The sequence below is a fragment of the Anomaloglossus baeobatrachus genome, chromosome 2, assembly GCF_048569485.1.
Source record: "Anomaloglossus baeobatrachus isolate aAnoBae1 chromosome 2, aAnoBae1.hap1, whole genome shotgun sequence".
In the NCBI taxonomy this organism is placed as follows: Eukaryota; Metazoa; Chordata; class Amphibia; order Anura; family Aromobatidae; genus Anomaloglossus; species Anomaloglossus baeobatrachus.
Window position 1 is genome coordinate 475,287,162 of NC_134354.1, and position 25,643 is coordinate 475,312,804.

At 41.8% G+C, this 25,643-nt stretch overlaps 1 protein-coding gene across 1 annotated transcript in view; it reads left to right on the forward strand.

Annotated features, from left to right (window-relative positions):
• ATP2A3 (ATPase sarcoplasmic/endoplasmic reticulum Ca2+ transporting 3) overlaps positions 1-25,643 on the forward strand; it is a 302,766-nt gene that overhangs the window by 100,962 nt on the left and 176,161 nt on the right. The window contains exon 3 of the mRNA XM_075336373.1: positions 1,434-1,516. Within this exon, the coding sequence (XP_075192488.1) occupies positions 1,434-1,516 (83 nt within the window). The remainder of the gene's footprint in view (positions 1-1,433; positions 1,517-25,643) is intronic.

Here is a 25,643-nt window from a genome sequence, read left to right on the forward strand (position 1 = left end):
TATCATTGTTTGTTTTGCCTTTTTACCCAGTTAATTCTTCTCCTTTGTCTGCTCTATATAGAAACAGTAAGTATCTATTCCCTGCATGAGACGTCTCACTCAAACTTCTGACCCAGCTGCTTTGCTCCTCCCCCTGCCATTGGCTTAACTTTTTCAGTGTTGACTCATGCAGGGAAAAGACTTACTGTTTCTACATATAGCAGAAAAAAAGAGAAGAATTAACTGGATAGAAAGGCAAAATGAGTAATGACAAGTACACAGTGCTATATAATTTGATGACTGCAATATAGTAAGAGGATAATAATTTGGATGGGAGTGCTTCTTTAAATGCACATAGCATACACTTATGTATATGCATAAAGGCCTTAGATTGTGTGCACTCATTGCGTTTGTCAGTCAGTACCCTATAACAAAAACTTGAATCCCTGGGGGATGTAGAAATGGCAATGTTGAAACGCAATTGTGATGTAATGTACCAACTTCAGCCAGGATTTATAGCTGATTTTTATGAAGGAAGAATCCATGTAATCCAGTTTTCTTGCTAATCATTGCTTGTTTTCCTCATTTACAAAGGGCAAACATATGTGCACTTAAACAGCTTGAGAGCAGATTTAGTTTTGGCTGTTTTAAAGGGAACCTGTTACCAGGTTTGGCAACTATAAGCTGTGGCCACCACCACCACTGAGCTCTTATATACAGTATTCTGGAATGTTGTATATAAGAGCCCAGGCCATGCTGTAGAGCGTAAAAATCACTTTTATAATACTCATCTAGGGGGGCGGTCCGGTCTGATGGGTGTCGCTGCTCTTTGGTCCGGCACCTCCTCTCTGCGGCGATCGCCACACTGCTTCTACCCAGCCCAGTATGGATGACATATCCTACATCATCCACATAGACTGGCATTGCTGACGTGCGCAGGTGCACTTTGATCTGCCCTGCTGAGGGCAGAGCAAAGTATTGTAGTGCATGGGCAGTCTTTAACCTTTCCTCGCCCCTGCGCATTACAGTACTTTGATCTGCCCTAAGCAGGGTAGATCAAAGTGCACTTACACAGAACCACAATGCCATCCTGTGTGGATGATGTAGGCCACGTCACGAGTACTCAGCTGGGTAGAAGGAGGACCGCAATCGCCACAGAGGAGATGCTGGACTGGAAAGCAGCGACACCCATCAGACCAGACCGCCCCCCTAGGTGAGTATTATAAAAGTGTTTTTACGTTCTACAGAGCGGCCTGGGCTCTTGTATACAGTATTCTGGAATGCTGTGACTAAGGGCTCGCTGGTGGAGGCCACAGCTTATGGTCACCAAATCTGGTGACAGGTTCCCTTTTTAAGAATGTGTTACAATGATATTAATGTTTTGTGTCTTGATGATAAAGAATACAAAGTTTCTTTTGTGGCCTTAACAAAACAATATTTTTTTTTCTTTCAAGGAAAATCACTTTGGGAACTAGTGGTGGAGCAATTTGAAGATCTTTTAGTTCGCATCCTTCTCCTAGCTGCATTTGTGTCTTTTGTAAGTTTAAAATAAATAAAAAATGCAATTATCAATTGTTTGTTTACATTTGTTAGTGTTAGTTGTATAATCTTTTTCTAGGACAAATACAAATTTATTTTAGAATATGGCATTTTCATGTTAATTTTTGATTAGAGGTTGTTCACTACTTATACAACCCGTTATCATTCAGCATGTTTGTCACCGTTAAAATAACACACTCCCCTATCCTCCAGTGCTGGCGCTGTTCTAACAGTGTCAGCACTTACTCTCCCGGGGCTCACGTCACATCACGCGAACCCTGTGCCCAGTCAGTGCTGGCTTTGCTCTTCCCCACCTTCAGACAAATCAAATATCAGAAGGAGGACAGCGCTGCGGCTTGCCGCTCACTTCCTCATGATGTCTGATACGTCCACAGCTGCCAAGAGTGAAGGCGGAGCTGATTGGGTTCAGGTTTCACGTGACTCAACAATGTGACTTGAGCACTGAGGGAGTGAGTACAAACACCGCTGGAATGGCACCAGAGGTGAGTACAGTCTGGGGCAAACTTGCTGACTGAGTAGCGGGCAACTTTTTTAAGAAGCTCTCGTTTTGACAAATTCTTTAAAATATCATAGTATCATAGTTTTTAAGGTTGAAGGGAGACTCTTAAGTCCATCTAGTTAAACCCGTAGCCTAACATGTTGATCCAGAGGAAGGCAAAATAACCCCAATGTGGCACACAAGCTCCAATGGGGAAAAAATTCCTTCCTGACTCCACATACGGCAATCAGACTAGTTCCCTGGATCAACACCCTGTCATAAAATCTAATATAAATAACTGGTAATATTACATTTTTCAAGAAAGGCATCCAGGCTCTGCTTAAATGTTAGTAGTGAATCACTCATTACAACATCATGCGGCAGAGAGTTCCATAGTCGCACTGCTCGTACAGTAAAGAATCCTCGTCTGTGATTATGATTAAACCTTCTTTCCTCAAGACGTAGCGCATGCCCCTGTGTTCCAGTCGCAGGCCTAGGTGTAAAAAGATCTTTGGAAAGGTCTCTGTACTGTCCCCTTATATATTTATACATTGTGATTAGATCCCCCCTGAGCCTTTGTTTTTCCATACTAAATAACCCCAAGTTTAATAACCTATCTTGGTATTGCAGCCCACCCATTCCTCTAATAATCTTGGTGGCTCTTCTCTGCACCCTCTCCAGTTCAGCTATGTCATTCTTATATATCGGTGACCAGAATTGTACACAGTATTCTAAGTGTGGTCGCACTAGTGACTTGTACAGATGTAGAACTATATTTTTTTTCATGAACACTTATACCTCTTTTAATACATCCCATTATTTTATTAGCCCTGGCAGCAGCTGCCTGACACTGTCCACTAAAGTGAAGTTTACCATCCACCCATACACCCAAGTCTTTTTCTGTGTCTGTTTTTACCCAGTGTTCTACAATTAAGTACATAATTATAAATGTTATTTCCTCTACCCAAGTGCATGACCTTGCATTTATCTACATTAAACTTCAATTGCCACTTCTCAGCCCAATCCTCCAATTTACATAAATCTCCCTGTAATATAAAATTTATCCTCCTCTGTATTGATTACCCTGCAGAGTTTAGTATCATCTGCAAATATTGAAATTCTACGCCGCATGCCCCCAACAAGGTCATTAATAAATATGTTGAAAAGACGCGGGCCCAATACTGACCCCTGTGGTACCCCACTATGAACTGAGACCCAGTCCGAGTACGTACCATTAATAACCACCCTTTGTTTCCTATCACTGAGCCAGTTTTTAACCCAGTTACACATATATTTTCCCCTATCCCCATTATTCTCATTTTATGTACCAACCTTTTGTGTGGCACCGTATCAAAAGCTTTTGAAAAGTCCATATACACAACATCCACTGCATTTCCCTGGTCCAGGCTTGAACTTGCCTCTTCATTGAAGCTGATCAAATTAGTTTGACAGGATCGATCCCTGATAAACCCATGTTGATACTCTGTCATAAGGTTATTTTGCTTGAGATACTCCAGAATAGCATCTCTCAAGAAACCCTCAAGGATTTTACCAACCGTAGAGGTTAAACTTACCGGCCTATAATTTCCCGGCTCAGTTTTTGTCCCCTTTTTGAATATTGGCACCACATTTGCTATGCGCCAGTCCTGCGGTACCGACCCTGTTATTAAGGAATCTGTGAAGATTAAAAATAATGGTCTATCTATCACAGAACTCAATTCCTGTAGTACTCTGGCGTGTATGCCATCCGGGCCCGGAGATTAGTCAACCTTAGTGATTTCGAGGCGGCGACGTACTTCCTGCTGGGTTAAGCAGGTAATATTCAAGGGTGAATTTATGGTATCACTTGTCATGTCATCTGCCATGGCATTTTCTTGTATAAAAACCGTAGAAAGTCATTCAGCAGGTTGGCTTTACCCTCATCCCCTTCCACCATTTCACCAAGACTATTTTTAAGGGGGCCAACACTATCGCTTTTCAGTTTTTTACTGTTTATGTAGTTAAAGAATATTTTAGGATAATTTTTACTTTCTCTCGCAATGAGTCTCTCTGTCTCAAACTTAGCTAACTTAATTTGCTTTTTACATATTATTTTATTTAATTTTCTATAATTATATAATGCCTCATCACTACCTACCCTCTTTAATTCTTTTAAGGCTTTCTGTTTTTCTTTTATTGCTTCCCTTACAGCTCTATTTAGCCATAGGGGTTTCCTCCTATTTCTAGCATGTTTGTTCCCATAGGGTATATTTTCTGCACAAGCCCTATTCAGGATGCTCATAAAAGTCTCCCATTTGCTTTGTGTACTTTTATTACTTAGTACATCATCCCAGTTTATTGCACTAAGATCATCTCTCAACCGTTTAAACTTCAGGAAAGCAAATTTTAGTGTCCTTGTAGCCCCTCTACTATACATGTTACTAAAGAATACATGACAACTTATTATTTTGTGATCACTATTCCCCAAGTAACCCCCAACTTGTATATTTGATATGCGGTCTGGACTATTGGTTAGTACAAGGTCTAGTAGTGCTCCCCCTCTTGTGGGGTCCTGTACCATTTGTGAGCAATAAAATAGCAATAAAGAAAATGTCCTATATACCATAAAAACTATTAAAGTGGGACATAGACACTTTTGTCAACTATGATTTAGTATTGAGCAGTTACCAGTGTAGTAATTTAGAATGTAATCAAAGCAATATTGCAGATACAGCGGCAAATATTTTCTAGCTGAAGTCAATACTATAGCTGTAAAGAGGCTCCCAAATGATAAGTAGGTGACATAATATCAATTAGTAAAAATGTCTTAAATTTTACTTTAAAATCATTCCCGCTGGGTAAGTTTTCTAGAACTTCGTGTGGGAGTGAGATTTTTTTTTTTCCTGCTGTTAACAGTGCGTGAGTCAGAGCTATGCAGATTGATGTATACACCACGAGGATGAGCAAGGTTATGGCTCCAAAAATAAAGACGTACAGTTTTCTATTGATGGATTTTTTTTTTTTTTTTATACAGTCAAGGCTTTACATTGTTCTTTCTGTTTTTTCTTTTGCTCAAAGACAGTATAGTGGTAAAATAAAAAAAAGTCATTAACATTTAGATACAAACAGATCATCTTATTTTTTTTTTTTTCCACAAACGCTAATTGTGTTAGTCACAGAACATTTTATTCCTCTATCGCATTTAAGTAGATGAAAAGAGGTGGAATTGTGATTCACTCTGCTCAGACCAGTACGATGGGGCTTTTGCTGGGGTGAGCCATTATTTTAAATGTTGAATCACTGGAGCTTAAAAGTATCTTTTGAGCAAATCTCTGGACTTGCGTAAGAAGACATTGATTTTTCAAGCAAAGTTTTTTTGTTTTTTTTTTTCTAACAAATGTTGAAAATGCTTAAATCTTAAATGTAATTACACGGTTAGATGTAGTAATGGCATGTGCATTGGGAGCCTTTGTAATAACATTTTCTAATGACATGTGGCATTGAACGTGAGCATTCTCATTCATTACTAAATTGTTTTGAGAAAGGTTATTTTGCTGAATGGGCACAGAACTACGTAACTATTCATTGCAAAGTACCCAGCTCCTCCTTAAATTAGATATGAAAACTATTCCTTCTGAATACTGGAGTTCTCAATTTTATTGCGCACTTTCAGTAAATACTGGAAGCTTTACACATTAGAAAATGTCAGAAATATGTAATATATTACTGCTACTATCTGTTTCTGCAAATACACAATGCATACAGGGTGGGCCATAAGTATGGATACACCCTGATAAAATGTAAGCGGTTGCTGATATCACCTTACAGTTTGTGGCATATTAGTACATGAAAGGGGCCAAACATTTGAGGCTGGATGACACCCATGGAGGCCATCTGCAAAGCCGCCATTTTGAATTCAACTTTAATTTTTTTTCAATGGGAAGGGGGTCATGTGACACGTCAAACACAGAGAATTGTACAAGAAAAACAATGGTGTGCTCATTTTTAACATGGCTTTATTCATTATCAAGTTATTGACATGTTTGTGACATGGAACAACGATTGTAATCCACTAAAGGATGTGCTCAAAGTGCTCCCCATTGTGCTGAATTGTCAACGCGATTCTCTTCTCCCACTCTTGACACACCGAGGGCAATATCCAGGAGGCCTGTGGTAGCATTTCTTCTGCGGTATTGCTCTTGATGTGTCAAAAGTGGAAGAAGAGAATCCCGTTGACAATTCAACACAATGAGCAGCACTTTGAGCACATCCTTTAGTGGGTTACTGTCGTTGTTCCATGTCAAATGTGTCAATAACTTCATAATGAATAAAGCTGCATTAAAAATGAACACACCATTGGTTTTCTAGTGCAATTCTGTCACATGACCCTCTTCTGAGTGAAAAAAAAATAAAGTTGAATTCAAAATGGCGGCTTTGCTGATGGCCACCATGGGTGTCATCCAGCCTCAAATATTTGGCCCCTCCCATGTACTAATATGCCACAAACTGTAAGGTGATATCAGCAACCACTTCCATTTTATCAGGGTGTATCCATACTGTGCACACAGCCACACTGAAAGTACTAAATGGTGACACCTCGTGAGAGAAAGAATTGTTAGCAATTTTTGGGTTGCAATGGCATATTTTATATTCACTGTGCAAAGTAAAAATGATCTGACAATCCAAAATAATCAACAAAGACCTTTTATGACAAAATTTATTCTAGAAAGTTGTTTTTTTTTTTTTTTTTTTTTTTTTTTTTTTTTATACCGTGACTGTCAGTAAGTCAGTGAAACATGGCAAAATATTGATACATATACTATATAAAGTAAAAAGTTCATGCTACAGTGATATTTTATAATGAAAGTAAGGCATTTAAGTAGAAACGTGCAATGGTGATTTCCTAATCTCATGCAATTTATTGAAACAAAAGTCAACAATGGTGGGTATACCCCCCCTAAAAAATGTAAATTTCTCAAAACTTGTCATGTTGCCTTGCGCATCAATTACAGCTTGACAGTGATCTCTCATGCTGTTCACAAGTCGCTGAGGCATGGCGTCCCATTCTTCTTGATGGGCGGACCTCAGGTCGTTGAGGTTCTGGGGTAGAGAGTTACGAGCCTGTACAGAGTAACTCAGCTAATACCATAGGTTTTCTATGGGATTCGGGTCTGGAGAAGGTGCAGGCTACTCAATTTCAGGTTCCTCAGTCTCTAGAAGCAATTTCGTAATGATGCAACCATAATGAGCTGGAGCATTGTCGTCCACAAAGATGAAATTAGGCCTGTGTTGTTCATGCAGAGGCACGATGACTGGATTAATGATGATATTAAAGTAGTGGGGCCTTGTCACTGTACCATTCACAAAGTGTAGGGCAGTTCTGTATTGAGTAGACACACCTGTCCACACTGTAACATCACCAACACCAAAGGCTCATCTAATAACAGTGGCTGATGCATAGCGCTCTCCTTAACATCTTCAACATCTCTTGTGGCCATCATTTCTCCTCCTCCTCTGTCGCCTTTCATCAACAGTGAGGCCCACTGGTCCCTCATCCAGCAAGACGATAACACCTGTGCCTGGTGGTGGTTGCAGGTATCATTGCAGGTCATCTAAAACACAGACCACTCTGATGTAAACCAGTTTCAATTGGTCTGATGTGACTCTTTAGTGCCTCTCACCTGCCTTAAATGTGTCTGGAGTTGTGTGGCATTCATAATTTTGTTCCAAAGGGCATTGTTCACAATTAAGTGGCAACTGTGGGATTTTGCCAAAGAACATCCACTTTTATGTTTTTTCGTGACTCTTCCAGTCTCTTTGTATCTTTGTTACAACCTACTGATGACACTGACACTCTATGCTCATTGGCTACATCCATCTGAGAACCTCATGCTTGGAGCCTCACAATGGTGAGATACTGTTGTTCAATTGTTAGGTGTCGTTTTGGTCTCATGATATCAAAATGTGAACAGCATGATGAAAAGAACTGTTTAAATACCAATTCTAATTGAACTCTGAAATGTATTGGGCATTCATGGATCAAACTATCAAACCGTCAAGCTCCTTGTTAGAGAACAGAATCTTGTGTAAAAAGTACTGAAACATTGAACAGTTGGACATGTGCATTCAAAAGTTTACAGAAGGCCACATTAAGTTCACCTGAAAAGGTTAGAGGGCATTTTAGGATCATCCTGAAATTTCACTCAAGACAAATATCTCTAACTTTTTGTGAGTAGTGTGAATATGTACTGTATATACTTAAAAATCTAAGACTTTTTCTATGTACACAAAAAGCCTTTTTCTCTCTCACATATTGTTTACAAATTTGTCTAAATCGGTTAGTGAGCCTCTCCTTTTGGTGAGCTAATCCACCCACCTCATAGGTGTGGTATATGAAGATGCTGATTAGACAGCATGTTTACAGCACTGGTGTGCCTTTGGCTGGCCACAATAAAAGGCCATTCTAAACTGTGCAGTTTTATCACACAGCATAATGCCACATATGTCGCAAGTTTTGAGAGCGCATGCAAGCAAGCGGACTGCAAGAATCTCCACTAAAGCTGTAGCTCGTGAATTGAATGTTCATTTCTCTACCAGAAGTCATCCTCAGTGGCATTTCAGAGAATTTGGTAGTACATCCAACGGCCTCTACAGTGGACCACATGCAGCCACACCAGGACTTCAACATCCAGCATCTCCACCTCCAAGATTGTCTGAGACCAGCCACCCGGACAGCTGCTGCTACAATCTGTGCATAACCAAAGAATTTCTGCACAAACTGTCTGAAACCGTCTCAGGGAAGCTCATCTACGTTCTTGTATTCATCAAGGTCTCCACCTAACTGCAGATCATTTTCCTAACCGAATTGAGTGGCCAAATGCTCACAATAGATAGTGTCTGGCATGTTGAAGAGGTGTTCTCTTCACAAATTAATCCCGGTTTTCACTGTACAGGGCAGAAGACAGACTGCATATATGCATGCTACTGTGTGGGTGAGCAATGTGCTGATTTCAACGTTGTGTATCGAGTGACCCATGGTGACGGTGGAGTTATGGTATAGGCAGGTGTATGTTATGGACAAGGAACACAGGTGCATTTTATTATTGCCATTTTGAATGCCCAGAGATACCGTGACGAGATCCTGAAGCCTTTTTTTGTACTAGTCATTCATGACCATCAACTCATGTTGCAGCATAATGCACGGCCCAATGTTGTACACAAGTCCTGGAAGCTGGAAACATCTTAGTTATTGCATGGCCAGCATACTCATTGGACTGGTCACCCATTGAGAATGTTTGGGATGTCATGGATTTGCCTTTTTATGACAGCGTGTTCAAGGGTCTGCCAATATCCAGCAACTTCGTACAGCCATTGCAGAGGAGTAGAACAGCATTTCACAGGCTAGAATCAACAACTTGATCAACTCTATGGGGTACTTTGCACGCAGCGACATCGCTAGCGATGTGAAATTCTAAATCGCACATGCGTAAAATGACCTATGTGCGACTTCGAAAGATCGCACTTGCGATCTAGAATTTCACATCGCTAACGAGATCGCTAGCGATGTCGCTGCGTGCAAAGTACCCCTATGTGAAGCAGATGTGTTATAACCACCATCTGCCTCATGCGGTGTATCAGATAGTGACTGCTTTTCTGACACCCCCCCACCCCTCCCCCCTCGGACCACCCCAATGCCGTATAACTGCACATTTTAGACTTTCCTTAGGGTGGCCAGAATGAAAGCAACACCTGTGCAATAATCAAGCTGTCTAATCAGCATCTTGATATGCCACAACTGTGAGGTGGATGGATTATGTCAGAAAAGGAAAAGTATTCACTAACACAGATTTAGACAAATTTGTGAACAATATTTGAGTGAATTTTTTTTTTTTTGTGTACATAGAAAAAGCAAAACAAGTGTTGCATTTATATTTTGACTCGGTGTATGTGTATATGTAATATATACATGTAATGCACAGTATATCACAAAAGTGAGTCCTCCCCTTCACATTTTTATAAATATTTTATTATATCTTTTCATGGGACAACACTGAAGATGTAACACTTTGATACAATGTAAATTAGTCAGTCTACAGCTTGTATTACAGGGTAAATTTGGTGTGCCCTCTAAACGCAACATACAGCCATTAAGGTCTAAGCTATTTGCAACAAAAGTGAGTACACCCCCAAGTAAAAATGACCAAATTGTGCCCAATTCGCTAAATTTCTTCCTTGGTGTCATGTGACTCATTAGTGTTACAAGGTCTCAGGTGTTTGGATGAGGAGCAGTGTTAAATTTGGTGTTATAGCTAACACACACACACACACACACTCTCTCATACTGGTCTCTGGAAGTTCAACATGGTGCCTCAAGGCAAATAATTCTCTGAGGATCTGAATAATAGAATTGTTGCTCTACATAAATGGCTTGGGCCATAAGAAGATTGTCAACACCCTGAAACTGACCTGCAGCATGGTGGACAAGCGGATACAGCGATTTGACAAGACAGGTTCCACTTGGAACATTCCTGGCCAATGTCTATCAAATGTTGAGTGCACGTGCTCAGCCTTCTATCCAGAGGTTGTCTTTTCAAAATAGATGTATGTGTACCGCCAGCATTGCTGCAGAGGTTAAAAGGGTGAGGGGGTCAGTCTGTCAGTGCTGAACTTCGTCTCTAGTTCGCACGTATATTAGAAAGCATTGTCTTGATTTTGTTTCTCTCTTGAATGTTCTTCTGGCTTCCATTTGTGTACTTCCATTTGTGTACTATGTCTGATTCCCTGGACTACTTTGGATTCTCTGGGCTACATCTGATCTGAAGTGTGTGTGTGTGTGTGTGTGTGTGTGTGTTGTGTTTTTTTTTTTTGTTTTTTTTTTTTTCTTTCTTACTAGGTTAGTAACTAGACAGCTGACATCAACTCCATAAAACATTACCCTGATTGCTAATGCACCAGGACAATTGGGAAGAATGAAGGCGAAGCACCTGAATTGGTGCATTTAATGTGATGCACCACTTTGGGGTTGCTGTGGACTGATATTTTTAGGCTGAGAAGGGACCAATAACAATTGACCTTCTCAGTGTGATATCAGCCCACAGATGTCTGCTTTTGTTTGCTGATCATCAAAAAATAGGGGGGGACTCCAAGCCAATTTTTCATTTAATCTTTTGCCTAAATAGCAGTGCAATCTTTTATCTATCTATCCATTCATCTATGTAACTGTCTTTGCACACATTTTACAGTCAAACTATTAATTTCAGTGTCATGTGTGTTTTTTTTTTTTTTTTTTTGCCAGTACGTGTTAAACATATGGCACACATGGATAGCACACGGATGACACACACACACACACACACACACACACACGGACCAATTGGAACGTGCCTCATGTGTGGTGTTTTTTTTTTTTTTGTGTGTATGCACGTGTGAAGGGGGCCTAAAGTTGTAGACTGCCTGAAGATACAAGATAAACTGTACCAAAATAGACTGCACAGTTGTGAATAGAATGATCTTTAGGGTAAGTTCACACAGTGCGTTTTTTGCGGCGTTTTTGCGCAGTTTTCGGGTGCGTTTTTGCTCAGAAAACTGCATGACTTTGCTTCCCCAGCAAAGTCTGAGTTTTTCATTTTTGCTGTCTGCACACAGCGTTTTTTTTCAGCTGCGTTTTTGTGGTGCCACAAAAACGCAGCATGTCAATTATTCCCGCATTTTTCATTGCGCTTTTCATCCATTGAGTGCAATGGGATGTTGAAAGACGCAATGAGAAACGCAAATAGCTGCGTTTTGGTGCGTTTCGAAGACCAAAAACGCAGCTATAAACGCAGGAGGTGGGAAGTAAAGTGACGTGTACAGGAAGAGGATTCCTTCTGTCAGTAAACACAGAAGCGTGAATCCTCCCGGTACCGCCACCGCCGCTTCCACCTCCAGTCCTGGGCATGTCAGCTGCCGTGCGGCGCCATGTCTGGGCGGGAGGTGGAAGCGGCTGCGAAAACAAAAGTGAACAGTAGAAAAAAAAAAAATTATTCACCTGTCTGCAGCCTCCCGGTGCCATGCCTGCTCCCATCTCCTCTCACGGTATCGCCGCTCCGGGTGTGTGCAGTCTCCCCGGGTACGTATGCCTGCAGGATGCAGGACCTGGCGATGGATCACCTGATGCAGTCACCTGACGCATCAGGTGATCGTAAGTATCTCGGTGACGCGGGCGCCCGGCTGGTTTAAGCTATCAGCGGATGTGTCAGGAGACTTCATCCCTGATTACCGGCAGCTGCTGCAGTGATCGGACAGGATCAGACTCCCGCCCCATCGCTCCAGGAGCTGCTGGTAATCAGCACATAAGTGAGTATTTTATTTTTTTTTGCACCGATGCATCAGCTGATTGTATAAAAGCCGATTATACAATCAGCTGATGTGTGATGTGCTTCAGCCCCTAGAACCTGACACATCATCTGATCGCTTTGCCTTCCAGCAAATCGATCAGATGATCTTGGATCCGGATTGGACGGCGCGGGACCCTGACCCAGGATTACTGCGGAGGGGGGTTCTTTATTTCAATAAAGATGGAGTCACTAATTGTGTTGTGTTTTATTTCTAATAAAAATATTTTTCTGTGTTTGTTTTTTTTTTAATCTTTACTAGAAATTCATGGTGGCGATGTCTAATATTGGCGTGACACCATGAATTTCGGGCTTAGGGCCAGCTATACAGCTAGCCCTAACCCCATTATTACCTAGCGAGCCACCCGGCATCAGGGCAGCTGGAAGAGTTGGATACAGCGCCAGAAGATGGCGCTTCTATGAAAGCGCCATTTTCTGGGGTGGCTGCGGGACTGCAATTCACAGCGGGGGTGCCCAGAAAGCATGGTATACTGCTGCTGTACCCGGCTAGCATACAAAAATATGGCGAAGCCCACGTCATTTTTTTTGTTTGGGGGGGGGGGCAAAGAAATCCTGCATACAGTCCTGGAAGGAGGATGCTGATCCTTGTAGTTCGACAGCTGCTGTCTGCTCTCCTGCATACACTAGTGGAGAATGAAGAACACATTGAAGAAGGAAATGACATCAGACCTTTTTTTTTTTTTTTGTTCACTGATAAAAAACGCATAAAGACGCAGTGAGCAAAAACGCAGCAAAAGAAACCGTGGCAAAACGCGTGCGTTTTTTGCCGCGTTTTTTTTTTTGCCGCGGGTGCGTTTTTGTGCGGTTTTTGACACAAAAAACGCACAAACGCAGCGTCAAAAAAACGCAGTGTGAACCTAGCCTTAGTTTGCTAACACAAACTGGCACAGAAGTTTGTGAAAGATTAGGTGATTTGGCTATTGATAGTATATGCCTTAAAGAGGTTATCCAGCGCTACTCATATCTGCATCATAGGTGATCAGGGCCGGCGATGACACATCCACAGGTATCTGCTGACTCTCGTGTAAGTAGAAGGTATTGTGCACCTGTCTAAATAGCAGATTATTTTTTAATGTGTAGTAATTCACAATTTGTGCAGTAATCAACCTTCTCTACTCCTCTGACCGATGTGTCCATCTCTGTGCCTGGATGGAGTTTACAAGCTGCACAGGCGCTTGGACATGCAGCTAGAAAGGCAGCTCTGATCTGTGAGTACTTGTAGCTTGTACACTTAAGCTGGGTTCACACTAAGGCTATGTGCGCACGTTGCGTACTAGCCCTGCAGAAATTTCTGCAGCGATCTGAAGAGCACATGTGCGCTTTAGATCGCTGCAGAAATGTCCGTAGTGAGCGCTGATTCCATGCGCTCTGCCTGCAGCTCCTGCCATAGACAGAGCAGGAGCTGCCGGCAAAGCGCAGGAAAGAAGTGACATGTCACTTCTTTTTGCGCAGCGCTTCGGCAGTAGCCGAAGCGCTGCGCTCTGAGACGCCACGTGCGCACGGCCCCTGCACAATCTCCATAGACTGTGCAGGGGACGCAGGACGCATGCAGTTACGCTGCGCTACAAAGCGCAGCGTAACTGCATGTATTTACGCAACGTGCGCACATAGCCTAAGCGACAGCGACAACGACGTCGCTGTTACGTCACCATTTTCTGTGACGTAACAGCGACCTTGTAAGTCGCTGTTATGATCGCTGCTTAGCTGTCAAACACAGCGACGCAGCAGCGATCATAACGTCGCTGTGCTACATGTGCAGAGAGCAGGGAGCTGCGCTTAGCGCTGGCTCCTTGCTCTCCTAGGTACAGTACACATCGGGTTAATTAACCCGATGTGTACTGCAGCTACATGTCACAGTGCAGAGAGCAGGGAGCCGCGCACACTGCTTAGCGCTGGCTCCTTGCTCTCCTTGCTACAGTATACATCGGGTTAATTACCCGATGTGTACTGCAGCCACATGTGCACAGAGCAGGAGCCGGCACTGGCAGCAAGAGCGGCGGAGGCTGGTAACGAAGGTAAATATCAGGTAACCAGGGAAAGGTCTTCCCTTGGTTACCCGATGTTTACGCTGGTTACAGCTTACCGCAGCTGCCAGACGCCGGCTCCTGCTCCCTGCTCGCTTCATTTCGTCGCTCTCTCGCTGTCACGCACAGCGATGTGTGTGTCACAGCGGGAGAGTGACGACCAAAAAATGAAGCTGGACATTCAGCAACGACCGGCGACCTCACAGCAGGGGCCAGGTCGTTGCTGGATGTCACACACCGCGACAGCGACGGCACGTCGCTGCAACGTCACAGAAAATGGTGACGTAGCAGCGACGTCGTTGTCGCTGTGTGTGACACCAGCTTAAGGGTGTACTTGCTACTTAGAGGAGATTCTAGCTAGAGTACAGTATTCCTGGCAGCCATATAACAATTTGTGCAGTAATAAAAATTGCTTAAAAAACCCCTCTGCTAAATAGGAAAAGGACACTTAATGCTTACCTGGACATCCAAGTGATTGCTGCGGTTTTTGTACTGTTGTGTTTAGGGACAGGCAACCTGTACTACAGAGCATCACTGTCTCCAAGCTATGAGTGCTGACAAGATTTTAATTAATGTCTTTTTGGCAGATATTTGTAGACATGATGTCATCATCTTCGAAGCCGAAGTGAACTTAGCCAGATTACTCCTTTTAACTGCTTTTTTTTTGCTAGGCACAAGCATTAGGTCAACAAAACCAAGGCAGTAGTAAATCTTTCTATTGCCTTCTTTAACTAGACATTTATAATAAAGCAAATTTGTTAAAGGGTTAACTATATCTTGTAAAAGAACTGCAATATGTCATTAGTCTTCTATGATTAGTGGGGGTTTGATATCTGGAGCGGCCACCGATTGGGAGAAAATTAACCGCAGTGCTGTCCTGGCTATGCAGGGAACTTCAGCGTTTTTCACTTGAAAGGGCCTTGGGGTAATATCCTATTCAGAAGGGCGGGGAAGAACAGTGAGGTGGACACCTATCTAAACCAGTTCTTACCCCCTGGTAGCTATGAAAACACTACTCTTCTAACCCCAGGCTACCTTGGAGCGGCTCCGCACCAGGACATAAACCCAACAGCTGTAGATATATACAGTCTCCAAGAAGAATTTGAAAAGTCGTAAAATTCTGGCACAATTTGAGGCTATACTAAAATTTAGTGACTTAGCGTTCTCGCGCCACTCTCCCTCTGCTCCAACAGAGTGGGGCTTGGCGACCGCCAATTGTCAAATTCATGACAAGCGGTGGCATTCGATATGCCACAAATCTTATTCCAGCGAGGACTGGAGTACGATTTGTAGTTAAGCGCACATTGAGGTGCACCTCTTAATGAGCCTGAGCGTCTGACACTAGTATGCCTCTTTATTACTCATCAAGACTGACATGAACATCACTGGTCTTGATGAACTGGTACCACATTGTGCAATTACAATTTAATAATGCCAGCAATGTAATGCAGCAATTTTTAAAATAAAATGCAATTTTCGTATTCTTGCTTTCCATTGAAAACAGCCAAGCGCTATAATAGGTTTTCTCTGAGTCACATTAACGGAACAGAGGTCGAGCATGGTAACCTCTACTGTTAAAGATGGCGCTCTGCAGAGCCTGATTCCGGTGATAAAGAGCCCCCATTCTTCGAATTGCTGAGTTATCCCCCATCTTCTGGGGAGGAGATAACGTTTAATGCTGGCAAGAAGCCTCTAAAATTTCTAATGAGGACACTTAAAAGCAAATTTGTATTAGTGAGCTCCTTTTTAAGCACAGTTATCAATGTAACATACTCTATATAGCCATAAAAACACCAGTGGGTGTATTCAAATAGCCTTTAACAGATGGAGATAAATAAACATCATTAGAAAAAGAACAATTTCACCAGGATCAAAGACTGTCCTTCTCTAATAAATTCTGAATCCATAGGACACCATTGAAATCCATCAGTGTCCGTTTAGCTTAAGTCCTATTACCTGATCTGTAAAACTGCCCCCGCAAAAAAAGAAATGATCAAATTGCATGCTTCCAAATGCCCCCCTTCCTTCTGAGCTCCACAATGTGCTAAACGGTTGGGCATAAATATGGCTTAGGCACTGTTGCATTGAGGTCAGCCTGCTTAATTTAGGGGGTGCTTCTCCAGAAGCATGGGCTGGGCAAAATGTACTGGGCACTACAATGGCTTATTTGCAATTTTTAATTCTGCAACATTCACTGTTTGACTCCATGGGTGTTTTCTAGAGGCAAAATCAAGGGTGTAATTTCCAAAATGTGGTCACTTGTGGGGGTTTCTGTTGTTCTGGGACTTAGGGGCTCTGAAAATGGAGCCCGCAAACTATTCTAGGGAGATCCCTGTTCCAAAAGGGAAATGGTGCTCCTCCCCTCCTGAGTCCTGCTGTGTGGACAAACCCAACAGTCGCGTGGGGTATTGCCATGTTCGGGAGAAAAGAAATTGGGTAGCAGATTATGGAGATACATATAATATATATATAATATTAAAATATATTCACCACCCAATAGGGTAAAATTAGGTGTCACTCCTGTGGTGGCTATTACTTGAATGGAGCAGTTTTTTAAATGAGGTCACTTGTAGGGGTGAGATTGTGCTTTCCTGGCATGTCAAGGGCCCTGCCTATGTGACATGTCATCCGCAAGCCATAAAGCCAAAATCTGCACTCAAATGTGGTGCTTCTTCTCTTTTGAGCCTTCCTCTGTGTCTCAAAAGTAGTCTTCAACCATATATGGGGTATTGCTCAACGCCGGTGAAATTGTGTAACAAATTTCTGTGGTTCATTTTCTCCCGTTACCCTTTTGAAAATTTAAAATTTTGGGTCCAAAGGAAGATTTTAGTGTGACACTTACAGAAGTGTTTTAGACCATGCTCCTGGCATGGTCTACAGGCTTGCCATAGCTAGCTGACCCAGACGTAGTCATCACGACCTCGGGGTACTATGGCAACTATCGGGCCTTTGTGATCACATTGCAGGGGTGCTGATCCAACAGGAGAAGGAGTGCATTTTCTTTGACAGCCCCCTAAATGTGTTGTTCACTGCATTTAGAGGGTTAAATAGCCAGGGGCAGCACAGGGACCAGCTCTTTCTGTGACAGCCAAAGCTCGGCTATAACTTATGCTGACCTCCTGGCAGCAATCGTGCAGATACAGTCCCTGTGCCTTCATATGATCGACATGACTTACTTTTACTTCAACTTGTGGGAACCCCTTCCTGACCATGTAAGTGTCAAATGTTGTGAAGGGGTTAATTCCTGGGAAGGGTTAATAAACTTTTTTTTAATGTGGTTTTGAGCACCTTAAAGGGTGCACTTTTTTAGAATGTCACTTTTGGCTATTTTTTTTCTCACATGGAACAGTCACTCTTAAATGTAGTGTGGTCCCTAAAAAAAAAAAATAATAATTTTTGTTTTTGTAAATTTTGTTTGAAAAATTAGAAATAGCTGTATGTGGTTTTGTGTATTTTTTTTTTTCCTTTTTCTTTAGGAAGTGAAGGGTTAAGTTTGTTTAAAAAAAATGATGCTGATGTAAAGAAGACATGTGGGAAATTTTATTTATTAACTGTTATGGAACATAACTTTCTGGTTTAAGGCCCTGTGCGCACTGGAAAACGGAATTTTCTTAAGAAAATTCCGCAGGGTCTGAAATATTACCACACCCGAAAACCACATGCGGTTTGCTGCGGTATTGTTCGCGGTATTGCCGCGGTTTTGCCGCATGCGGGTTGGTACATGTTCTTTAATGCATTCAATGCAATAAAGCACATTGAAGAAAAAAAAAAGTAATTTCCTTCTGAGATAGCAGATAGATAAATAGATAAATAGACAGAATAATAGATGGGATAGATAGTCTCTGTGAGCACACGCTGTATTTCTCCCGAGCTGTAATGTGGTGTTCACATTACCGGCCGTGGGAAATGCCCTGTGGTTACCTCTGCTGTCTCGCTGCGAGGCTGCATTCAGCTGTGTGTCAGTCACGGCTGGATGCAAGCATCGCAGGACGTGGATTACGCTGGAGCTGTGTGTTTCGGGGGTGTTTAATAAATGGGTGAACCAGGGGCTTTTTTGTGTTTTTATTTAAAATTAAAGGATTTTTCTGTGTTTTTTTTCACTTTACTTACGGGTTGATCATGTCAGCTGTCACATAGACGCTGCCATAATCAAGCCTGGACTTAAATGGCGGCGATCTGCTGCCATTTAACTCGTTATTACCTGGATAGCCACTGCATCACGGCATCTGGAAGAGCCGGGGACACTCCGGGACTGCCGCATAATGGATGCGACAGTCCCGGGGCAGCTGCGGGCTGATATTCTGGGCTGCGGGAGGGGGGGGGGACATTAACCCTGTCCCCCCGCTTTTCCCAGCCTGAGAATACCGGGCCGCCGCTGTGTGCTTACCTCGGCTGGACGGTAAAAATACGGCGGAGCCCACGTGTAGTGTTTTTTTTTTTTTTTTTTTTTTTTTTTTTTTTTTTCCTATATGTCCGTTTTATTTGTATGTGTATTTTCTGTGTGTGTGTGTGTGTGTGTGTGTGTGTGTGTCATGTGTGTGTTTACTCTCTGCTCCACTTCCTCTTTCTGTCATAATGACATCACTTCCCTGCAAACCGCAGGGCAGTGATGAACATTACCGCAGGTAAACTGCGAAATTCTGGAGGGAATACCGCAGGAAAACGCAGTGAACCGCACAGATTTTGCTGCCTGCGTTATTCCCTGCGGGATTTCACGATTACATGGTAGTCAATGGAGTGAAATCCCGCAGCGATGTGCGGAAAAGAAGTGACATGCAATTGTTTTTGCTGCGGGAATCCCACAGCAAAACATGCAGCTGTCAAAATCCGCCTAGTGCACACAGGATTTTTTTTTCCATAGGTTTTGCTGGTGAAATAATGCAGAGATGTTATGAACATAACATGCAGCAAAACCGCAGGAAATCCGTGGCAAAAACAGGCAAGTGCGCACAGGGCCTAAGGGCATAAAATTTCAAAGTTTGAAAATTGCACCATTGTGAATATTTTTTGTTTTTTAAATTTTTGATAATTTCATAAATACAAATCTTATTGACCTAAATTTACCACTAACATGAATTACAGTGCCAGACCTGGTGTATCACTTTCCATAAAGAGAAAAATTCCCCCTTAGATCCTAGCGAGTCACAAAATCCATCTCTGAACCACCGGGAGATGTTTAAGTGTTCCAGAGTTATCACCTAAAGTGACATTGATCAGAATTTTAGACATTTGGCCTGGTCAGGAAGGTGAAAGCCGCCTTAGGCTATGTGCCCACGGGAGCTCGCACCTGTGGATATATCCGCAGGTACGTCCGCAAGTTTCCCGCAGCTGATCCCCCGGAATCTGCAGCTATTTTTAGCTGCGGCAGTACAGCGAAATAGCTGCAGTAAACTTGCGGTCATTCCTGCGGAAGTCCCAGCCTCTCTCCATAGTGGAGGGCCAGGGTTTCCGCAGGTATTTCCGCAGAAAGAATTGTCATGCAATTACGCGCGGCTGCGGGACATCCGCAGCATGTTCCGCAGCTGCACGTATCTGCAGCATGGACACAGCACTCCCCATGTCCCATAGGATAACATGGGGAGTGTCTGTACATGCTGAAACCTGCGGATTTATCTGGAAAATCTGCTGATTTTTCTGTAGATAAATCTGCAGCTTTAATCTCCCGTGGGCACATAGCCCTAGAGCTGAAAGGGTTAATGGGAGGTCATTGTTTTATGTAAGCACTTTTTTTCCTCTGTGAAGAATGTATATAAAAGATTCTAGAAAAAAGGGTAGCCGAGCCAATGGTCTTTACAATTTACAATTTAAAATTGCAAGAGTATGACTTGCTCAAGTGCAAGAAAATGGCATATTCTGTGCTGCAATAACTGCAGTTCATGGGTAAGGTTGCTCAATGATACAAGTATCTCTTATGTATTCCATGTTCATCACTAGATATAAAAATACTGTGCAGTGTGAAGAGCTGTAGTAGTTCTGAGTCACGATATTACACCGGATCCATACTGCACCACTGACTTGAGCACATCCAATAAGCCGAGTAAAGTGGAGCAATCTGATAGCGGTGACGTCAATGCTGAACACCACATGTCTGCTTCAACATTTACCATCTGCCTAGCCTAGACATTTTCTTGTGTGCATTTATAGGTGTAGATATTTTAATCCACCCTAAAGATCAATATGGGAGTAGGAAAATGGGACTTTTTCCTTTTGGCAGGTGCAGTAGGATCTAGAGCCACAAAAGGTAATCCTTACAACATGTCATATGTTTCTATGGAGATATTGAAACCACATTATAGGTGTACATAGACACAGGCTGCTTTATATATTATGTAATAGGTGTACTAAATTTGTAACCATCATCCATACCAGGGGTGGGGACTTGCCTTTCCCAAGGGGCTACATGTGAAACTGACTGTTGTGGAGGGCTCAATTTTAATATTCACATAGTATGATTGTTTTCATATTAATAACTATTAATATAAAATGTTCATATTATGGTAAAATTGAGCAGAATTTAATTTCCGTTATATTCAGTTACATTATATTTCAATTATAATTTTATTGCTTAATATTGAGCAAAATGAAATACGTTGGTTAGCTGCTACTGCAAATACATCGTGCTATAGGGTTTATGGTAACTTTTTTTTTTTTTTTTTTTTTTTTTTTTTTTATAATTAGCAGCTAATTAAAACCAAAAATTTTATTTAAAAAAAACAGTAAATTGTGAATATCAATAAAATCCTACTGCCCCTGTTATTCAGCCGTTGTACCTTTTTATCAACAGCTCCCTCACACAGTGATACCCAAGGTCACCTTTTCCACAATGATGCCTCATCTCATATGGTACCATACACAGTAGGATGACTCCATAGCCCCCAACACAGTATGATGACCCCAACAACCCTCCCACACAAACAGCTCCCACATAATGTTGGCCCCACAGCTATCCACATATCCACACACTATATGATGCCCCCCAAAGCCAGTATCAAGACCTACATAGCCCCTTACCAAAATATGATGGCCCCACAGTTCTCTAGTGTTATGGTTCCAAACAACCCTCACACACACACACACACACACACACACACACACACACACACACACACACACACACACACATAGAATGATCTACACAGCCCCCCATATATGATTGCCCCATAGTCACAGTAAGTTGTGACCATGGCCCCACAGTCCCCCCTTCCCCACAAGTAATGACTGACAAAATGATTTATAAATACTACTGGCCTACCCATGTTTTCCTTTTCTCCTATTTGTGCTGAGTGTGTACTGAGGCACTGAACAGAAGGCACAATCTAGTGATGTCATTGAACCTGCTGCATTGAGACTCAGAATCACAGGCTGAATGTAGAAACTGGGAGCTGATGGCTCCATATTCTATTATTGTATTCAGCTGTATCTACATCATAAAGATGTAGATACCCTTGAAATCAAGTGAGAGATCTTGGTGCTTTTCTGTACTTGGCTCCCCAGGGCATGAGCATTGCTCCAGTTTGCTTTATCATGGTTTCAAGATTTATCCATATGCTTGTCAGTATAGGTGTAAAGGATATGTCAGCAGGTTTTTGCTATGTAATCTGAGGGCAGCATGAAGTAAAGGTTAAGACACTGATTAGTGTGATGTGTTACTTATTAGGCTGTGCCTAATACAATGAGCATTTTGTCAGAAAGATTCACTGCCAGACAGGCTGCCCAAGTGTATCCTAGTCCAGCTGCGCTACCAGCACGGATTAGTAGCTTATTGTCAATATATAAGGTTCATGGAAAGCTCCTAATCAGTAGGGTAGGTGGGGTTTGCTTTCTGAGCTCTGCTGCATTGCTACATCTAAACACTCTGATTATATCTCAACTGCTGCACCCAGTAAACTGATACATTACTGAAATCAGGTCCCCACCCCCCTTACATTATGCTACTCTCAAATGAGGAGCAAAATGCCTGGTAAAAGATTACCTTTTAAAGGGAACCTGTCAGGTAATTTATGTATTCTAACTTGGTAGCAGTGTGATGTATGTGCTAGTAACCCCTTCCTACACATCCCTGTCTTGTAATAATGTGTAATGTGAATGTATAAAAATGTGTTTAATTACTTACTTGTTCCCTATGTAAATGAGCAGGGGCTCTAGCCCCAAGGGTGCCGAATCACCCTATGGACGTTCGCATGCTTTCCATGGTATCACGCCCCTGTGGGCGTTTGTATGTCTTCCGTGGTATCACGCCCCTGTGGGTGTGATACAATGGATTTACATCAGTGACGTGACAGTCGCTACTTCAGATCCCGCACATGCGCACTTACCATTCCCGCAGCCTTGCTTGCTTCTTGTCTTCAGACGCGCTCTGCGCATGACTGGAACCGCAGGAGTCTTCTGAGCATGCACAGAGCGCGTCTGAAGGCAAGAAACAAGCAAGGCTGCAGGAATGGTAAGTGCGCATGTGCGGGATCTGAAGTAGCGACGGTCACGTCCCTGATGTAAATCCATGGTATTACACCCACAGGGGCGTGATACCATGGAAAACATGCGAACGCCCACAGGGTGATGCGGCACCCTTGGGGCTAGAGCCCCTGCACATTTACATAGGGAACACGTAAGTAATAAAACACATTTTTATACATTCACATTACACATTATTACAACACAGGGATGGGTAGGAAGGGGTTACTAGGCTACACATCACCCTGCTACAAGGTTAGAATACATAAATTACCTGACAGGTTCCCTTTAATGGATGCTGTACACGGTTTCCTGCCCTCTGGCGGTCCTGTTCAATGGGCCGGACGGGAATAGCCAAAGGACTGAATGTTGCTCAGGTTTGGTACTAGGACACTGAATATCCACAAATGCTGTAGTTAACTGTAGGCATCCTGTAGGTTGCTAATACAGGTCATTACTGAATATCGAAAATAGTGTTGTTTTCAATTGAGGACAACGATCAAGTTGAAATCAATGGCGGAGCAGGGAGTCATTATCTCTATGCCCTCGCACTTGCTGTAGAATCCACAAGCATGTCAGAGTCCATAGGACAGTAAAACTTCCTAATCTGCAGCCCTAATTCAGTATAATATCTCCTTATTTGGCCTCATACAGTGTTATATCCTCCTCTGTCTCTCCCATAGACTATTTATATAGCACCTTCATATTCCACAGCACTTTACAGACTGTATCCTCACTGTCCCCATTGGGGCTCACAATCTAAATTCGCTGTCATTATGTCTTTGGAGTTTGGTAGAAAACCAGAGTATCCAGAGAAAACCCATACAAACTCGTTGCAAATGTCCATTCAGTATAATGTCCCCCTCTGTGGCCCTCATTCTGGATAATGTCCACTCTGTGTCCCCCATTCATTATAACTGCCCCCATTCGGTATAATGTCACTTTATGTAATACTCTTTACATGGCAATTAAAAAAAACAAAACTTAAGACAAAGCCAATTCTCTCGCCCGCTTCCACTCCCATGGCAAGCAGCTCCTTCTTCCTTAATTGTCTTATGTAAGTGACATGACCTCATTGCATTGGCCTGATGCACTTCCAGCTAAAAATAGCCTTTGCACATGTTTGCATTCCCACTGGGGTTCTCCGGCCCCCTGGAGGGCCAGTCTGGACTTTAGTATTTGCATGTGCAAAACAGTCCAATCTTTGATTTGTACCTCTGTTACTTTTTGCAGGTCTTTTGATATATTGTCTGGATTGTTTTGGCTTTGTTCTCTGAAATCATTTCAGTTTTTGTAAATTAAATGCTGATTCCCAAACATCCTACACAGTCTAGACCAAGCTTCTGTTCTGTTCCCAAAATACTGCTTATTGCCAGCAAGAGCCATGATCTCTATAGCTGTGCAGTCTAAGTGAAAAATAAATTGGTTTGTTTGGATAATTCGAGTCGTTTAAATATTATTTGAGAACTTCTTGGCCACTGCATCCCAACTTCCTATGAAATTCTGTAGGTCTTAATGGTTTTACAATTTGTTCAAAGAATCTTTGGTTCTTAGGCCCTGTGTGCACTAGAAAATGGAATTTTCTTAAGAAAACTCCGCAGGCTCTCAAAGATTACGGCACCCGTGGTAAAAAAAAGTGCAACAGCGCATGCGGTTTTACTGTGGTTTGCCGCGGGTTGATACATGTGTTTTAATGCATTCAATGCAACAAAGCACATTTAAAAAAAAAAAAAAAAGTCATTTCCTTCTGATGGGTGGATAGAATGAGAGATAATAGAGGGATGGATGGATGGATAGGATGGATGGATGGATAATCGAGGGATAGAGAGACAATAGAGGGATAGATAGAGATATTAGCTTTATTTCTGTTTGTTTCCCCACCACATTATTTCTCATACATCATTATTTCTTTTTCTTCTTTTTCTTTTTTCTTCTTTCTTCTTTCTTCTTTTTCTTCTTTTTCTTCTTTTTCTTCTTTTTCTTCTTTTTCTTCTTTTTCTTCTTTTTCTTCTTTTTTTCTTCTTTTTTTCTTCTTTTTTTCTTCTTTTTTTCTTCTTTTTTTCTTCTTTTTTTCTTCTTTTTTTCTTCTTTTTTTCTTCTTTTTTTCTTCTTTTTTTCTTCTTTTTTTCTTCTTTTTTTCTTCTTTTTTTCTTCTTTTTTTCTTCTTTTTTTCTTCTTTTTTTCTTCTTTTTTTCTTCTTTTTTTCTTCTTTTTTTCTTCTTTTTTTCTTCTTTTTTTCTTCTTTTTTTTCTTCTTTTTTTTCTTCTTTTTCTTCTTTTTTTCTTCTTTTTTTCTTCTTTTTTTCTTCTTTTTTTCTTCTTTTTTTCTTCTTTTTTTCTTCTTTTTTTCTTCTTTTTTTCTTCTCTTTTTCTTCTCTTTTTCTTCTTTTTTTCTTCTTTTTTTCTTCTCTTTTTCTTCTCTTTTTCTTCTTTTTCTTCTTTTTCTTCTTTTTCTTCTTTTTCTTTTTTTTTTTTTTTTTTTACGTTTTTTATTTTTAATATGTACTTTTGATTTCAATGTGTGTGTGTGTGCTCAACTTCCATTTCCTGTCCTAATGACATCACTTCCCTTCAAACTGCAGGGTAGTGATGATCACTATGTCCCGAAAAACGCAAAATACTGTGGGAATAACTCAGGAAAACGTAAAGAGACGCATATAATTTGCTACCTGCGGTATTTCATGATTACATTGCAGTCAATGGAGTGAAATCCTGCAGCGACCTGCGGAAAAGTGACATGCAATTCTGTATGCTGCAGAAAACATGCAGCAAAACCTGT